Source organism: Polyodon spathula, unplaced genomic scaffold, assembly GCF_017654505.1.
Source record: "Polyodon spathula isolate WHYD16114869_AA unplaced genomic scaffold, ASM1765450v1 scaffolds_437, whole genome shotgun sequence".
Lineage (NCBI taxonomy): Eukaryota > Metazoa > Chordata > Actinopteri > Acipenseriformes > Polyodontidae > Polyodon > Polyodon spathula.
Genome location: NW_024471929.1, coordinates 11,811 through 17,563, shown reverse-complemented (window position 1 = coordinate 17,563; position 5,753 = coordinate 11,811). Strand labels below are relative to the sequence as shown.

Genomic DNA, 5,753 nt, shown 5'->3' with positions numbered 1-5,753 from the left:
ATTGAAAATGGCCTTCACTTGACTGAGTCTAAAATGTTCATTAGTTTTTTTTTTTAAATCTTTGACTTGAAATATTTTGATCTGTTGCAATGAAATGTTTTACAGCAGGGGTATGCGGCCCGTTTATCGCCTGACTGCGGCCCAGTGCGTTAATTCCATTTCATTTATGAATTTATCGTAAATATGTTTTTAAAACTTTGTTGACTTGCTTTTTCAAGTTTTTTGCATAAAAAGCAGCACACCATTTTAACTTGTACAGCGGAGGGTAATTGCTTCTCATCAGCTTCAGTCTCCAACTAATTTCACAAGTCTTCCTCTCCTTTCTCAAATGCACAAACCCACTGCATTGAAAGAACCCATTCCCAACATAGGAGGTCACTGCCCTGTGCCTTTTACTACATTGCTGCTTGCAACAACTGAACAACTTGACGGCTAAAATAAAAACTGCTTCAGCAAGTAGATATTTAATTTGCGTTGTGTTATTGTGCAATGCGTGTGTATATGATAACAGTACAATATTAATGCTTTGTTTTTAATTGTTTTGTATATTTTTGTTTGTGATGTGTATTGTGCAGTACAAAATCAAATGAACAGAAATTCAAAGGGATATTGCCTCTATGTATATGCCTATGTATATTGCAGCTAAGGGTTAAACTCGGATTATTCTTTAGTAATGTGTGGCCCGCTATACACATTAGGTTAAACTAGTTTTCAGGATATGTGGCTCGTGGTAACAGTTTGTTTGCACACCTTTGGCTTACAGCATTATTGATATGCAGCATTGTGCCTTTGACTATGATAAAATGCTGTACTGGGGAGTTTCTGAAATACAGACCTCATCCCTTGAATGTCTGAACAACTAATTGTCTTCCAGAAGAGCGGCACAGAAGATTGGATTTACTCATAAAGATGCATAACACCTAGTAGAATTCGTCACTAACTATACAGTGGCTGTGTGGCTAGGTTATGGAATTTACAGACTTTCATCAAGATCTACACTGTTCTAGCAGACAGTTCTTAACAGAGCAGATGTCATATATTTAAAAATAAGACCCAACACAAATGACTTTTCAGGGCATTAAGAACTGTTTAGGTCGGCTAATAAAGTGGACAAAGATGAAAAATGTACACACTTTTCTTTGTTTGCATTTTACAACATGGTTTTGCTCTTTCATTTTTGCATTCCCAGAGACCATTGCTACACTTACAACAACTTTTAGCAAGCCAGAACAGTATGTTCACTTTCCATAATGCAATATTTTGTCATGCAATTAATTTATTTTTTATGAAGTGCGTGATAAAAAGTGGACGTGATCCAAAGAGGGATGCCTGGCCATTTTGGTTTGATAAACTGCATGCCGTACTAGTCACTTCGTCATTTGGCAGAGATAACAAAAATAATACTTCATATATCTGCGACACAAATCAAAATTAAATTAAATCAGATTATCCAGGACCTACAGTAGTAATAACAATTAATAATTATAGAAATGTTGAATACATTGTACCATTACCCAATAAACTGTTTTGAAATGCAATTAGTTATGTTGGATTTTAATTCTCAGTGACTTTGACTAGCCTAATAGATCAACTTTTTTACTTTTGAAAACTTGCTCTGACCTTGTTGAACACCTGCACTTCAGACAGCTACTAATTGGCAGATCAGAATAAGAGGTATTGATCCTTAGTATATGTCCACAGTGAGAGACGTGTTTTTGGGAGGCTTGCTTGCACACTTAAAAAACTTAAATCTTGCAATTCAAAACCACCATCTAGCTTAGAAGATTTATTTATTTTTATTGGTAAAGTGTTGGTCTTTTTGTAATATATTTTTGTGTAATATATATATATATATATATATATATATATATATATATATATATATATATATATATTATATATAATATATAAGAATATTATAGTATATAATTATGAAGGCTCAAAGTCAGTAGAGGGCATAACTCAAATCCAAGATAATAGCCAGGCAAAACAAAGTTAGCTGTTAGTTAAAATCAAAATGTAGTATTCGGTTTTGGATTTTGTTTGCTGAAATCTAAAATATCGTTAGTCAAGTGGTCACTTGATCTGAAACCACCAGACAGAATGGGTAGTTGAAAACCACTGATATAAAGCATTTGAGGACTAAAAGCATGAACCACTTTGTCTCTGTTTCTAGCACATATGAATGCAAACTGTGGTAAACCATCTTGTATTATTTCTTTGACAGAGAAAATTCACTTTTTAAAATATGCCAATGTTTCAAAAGTATTCTTTTCACATCTAATTAGATAGGTAATTAAATGCAGTCGAGAAACAAATAGTTTTATCATTCTTAGTGCTTTGTTTTTTTTTAAAGAAAAGAATTACGATCAGAACATTTGACTTTCTGCATTGATTCCTTCAAAATATCATCATATCCCTTATATTTAAATTTAGAGTACATTTCTTCTGATTTACTAGCAAATTGCAATTCTTTACTACAGTTCCTTCTTGCACATAATAATGGACCCTTTGGTATATAGGCAAGCACGGCTGAGGAGGACAGCCTTTAAAAATTAATAATAGTAATTATTATGCACCCAAGCGGGGTGTCAGCTGTCAGAAACCATGGGGCAACCCCACAGAGTATAGTGAGGGAATAGCAAAGCGGCACCTTTTATTTAGTAGTTTTGATTACAATGTTTTATTTTATTTTTTCTTTCTGCATTTTGTATTTATTATAAGTTTGGGCACTTGTGTGTGCGCCACAACCAAACTGCCAACCTGAGATTTGCAGCAGTGCCACCTTGTGGTTTAAATAAATCGGTGCAACTGAGAGGTGTTTGAAATAAAGCGCCTGCCTCCCGTGTCAGTGAAGTCTTCCCCACTATCTTATATATATATATATAATATATATATATATATATATATATATATATATATATATCGATATATATATAATATATATATACAAGGCTTAATGAGTCAGTAGAGGGCATAACTCAAATCCAATATAACAGTCAGGCAGAACAAAGTTAGTTGTTAGTTAAAATCAAAATGTAGTAATCTGTTTTGGATTTTGTTTGTTGAAATCTAAAATATCGTTAGTAAAGGGGTCACTTGATCTGAAACCACCTGACAGAAGGGGTAGTTGAAAACCACTGATATAAAGCATTTTGCTACATCCTACCATTAGGACGATTTGTCATTAAAAACAATATTTTCCCATGGATTAACAAGATACTATCAACCTATAGATGCATGCATTTTGGGTCACTTTCGTGTTCTATTTTTCTTCAAAAACACAGCATAGGTAATTTGTTAAAAAATTTATCAGACTTACAACAGAACTCTATTATTAATTTTAGCTACTGTATCTATTTGTGTAATTTTAAGGCAAGTTAAGCCAGCAAATACTATTGGTATTAACATGTGTAATGTAATATATCATTTTACAGTTCTAATAATTCCTAAAAAGATTAGTAGGCACACAATTATATTATTATTTGCCTTTACAAATGATAATGAAGCACTATGAATCCAAGATTGAATTCATTACCAGTTTTTTCAGTTGGATGTCTAGCAGCTTTCATTAATACTTCAATTTATTTTGCACAGCAAAAAAGAGTATCATGTGCAACTGTAAACAAGTTAATTGCTGTGTAACTTGACACAATGGACCTCATTTACAAAAAGGCACTAAACTTTATGGTGCACGATAATTGCAATTAGTGAGCAAGATCATGATTTCCGTATTTACTACTGCAATTTTTTTAATTATTGCATGCGATACTTGGCATATTATGGTGCACACTAAATTTAGTGCTTCAGACTATGTTAATTAGAATGAATATGTGATCTTTATTATAATGCATGCTGAGGTATTTAAATGAGCATCCAGTTCACTCATTTTAGTGCGCGCATTACAGTGATTATTTATAAAGCAGGCTTTAACCACTGATAGGCATGCTATTTAAACCTATTTTTTTCTGACCTGAAAACTAATGATGTGCAGTTATGTTCTTTTTATTGACTATCAGATTTGTATGTATTTGTATTTGTACGAGCCAGGTATTATTTCTGGTTGCAAAACAGGCAACCCAGCCAAATAAAGAGCTGTTTAACTGTTAACTGTGTTGTTTCAAATCATTTCTGAGCACTGTATCACCTCTACATCTGTGCACTGCATGCCCTTTTGTCGTCGCTGTCGTGACCTGGATCTGGTTTTTCTTAGCCAACTCAAAGGACAGCATGTCTACCGGCAGGTGGAACTTAGTCTTGGACTTGTCAAATTCCTTCTTGTACTCTGCGTCACTAGCGATCTTGGCTGAGTGTAAAGCCAGGAGAAGTAGGGGGTCGTCTTTGATGCTGCGGGCTCCAATGTGGTGTCCGGTTTGCTTGCGGAAGCCTGCCTTGTATTTGTACTGTGAATAGAAAGTTTCAATTTAACTGAACAGTTCATGTAATATATTACTTTAGTATCCCAGACAGCCATCTCCAGTCCCTCCAGATCTTACTGATAAACAGCCAAATATAAACTATAAATATGGGTTTCTATGAACAAAACCAATGCATTCCCAGGGGCAAAATGCAGAGGGAATGGCACTGAGGGGTCATTATCCAGAAAGCAAAAAGTCACATGACCACAATATGGCAGGCTACACTAGTCTTGGATGCAGCGAGCTCCAGTGTGGTCTCTGGTTTGCTTGTGCTTGTACTGTAAGAGAATAATGTGAAGTCTTTCAGTGACTCATTCCTAATATACATATCAGAACTAAAAAGTGTACTTTAACTTACCCCACTGGTGTTGTATTTCTGTAAGATTTTTTACAGAACAGACAAGCTTTTTTGTTTATCACTTTCATAAAATCGAATATTAATAACTTACATCACTGGCGATATCCCTGGAGGCTCTGGCTGCCTTGATTGAGATGGCATCGGCACGCAGGTCATAACCCTTCTTCTTGGACTCTTCATTAGCAAGTTTGTATTGTTTCTAAGAAAAGAGATATGATGCATGTTATTTAAAAAATGACTTTACATGATTTCATATACAAAAGAAACTTGCCTTTGTTTTGCTGGTATTTGATATCACCCACCTCACTGGTGTTGATCTTGTTCTGTTTGGACAGGATGATCTCTGGAGTGTCAGGCATGACGTGAATCGTGGTCTTATCCTTGTCCCAGGCCTCAGTGTACTGGCGCTGAAAAAAAACATTAAAAAAAAGTGTAACTCCTTTGTGCATTGTGAAGAGCCTCCAATGTCTGTAGAGAAACAGCAGTCTTGGTTCTGCACCGACAGACATCTACAAGTTTACTGCAGTGCGTATCATATTAAGATTTCCCTTGTTTTGACTAGTGTTTCTATTCAATGGCTGCAATTAATAAACACCTGGATAAAACCCCCAAAACAATTCTGGTCTGTGGTTCGGGATATTGGTGGTGTCCGCTCTGCAAATGGTTCACCAACAGAACTCAACACTGGAACTGAACAAGTTCAGGGTCTGGGAAGTGTTATTAATGCTTTTAACCAGCATTTTATACAAGCTAGTAATGCATTTAATGGTAAACCTCACACTCCAAAGTAGAACTCATGTTAAGAGCTATATTTTTCCTTTGTTTGATTATGGTGATACTTAATTTTTACATGCCTCTGCTGAGCAATTAAAAAAAAAAAAAATCGACTGAGTGAACAAAGCAGCCAGATTTGTATTAGAAAGCCACCCTCAAATTCATCACTGCCAGTTACTGGCTTCTTTAACCTGGATGTCATT

At 35.1% G+C, this 5,753-nt stretch overlaps 1 protein-coding gene across 1 annotated transcript; it reads right to left on the bottom strand.

Moving 5' to 3' along the window:
- Positions 1-4,153: 4,153 nt before the first annotated feature.
- LOC121308140 (nebulin-like) lies at positions 4,154-5,183 on the bottom strand (the record flags this gene model as incomplete). Its single annotated transcript, XM_041240431.1, has 3 exons — positions 4,154-4,403; positions 4,868-4,975; positions 5,079-5,183. Coding segments are annotated over 3 exons (463 nt in total), but the record flags the coding sequence as incomplete, so codon positions are not given.
- Between the last annotated feature and the right edge of the window lie 570 nt (positions 5,184-5,753).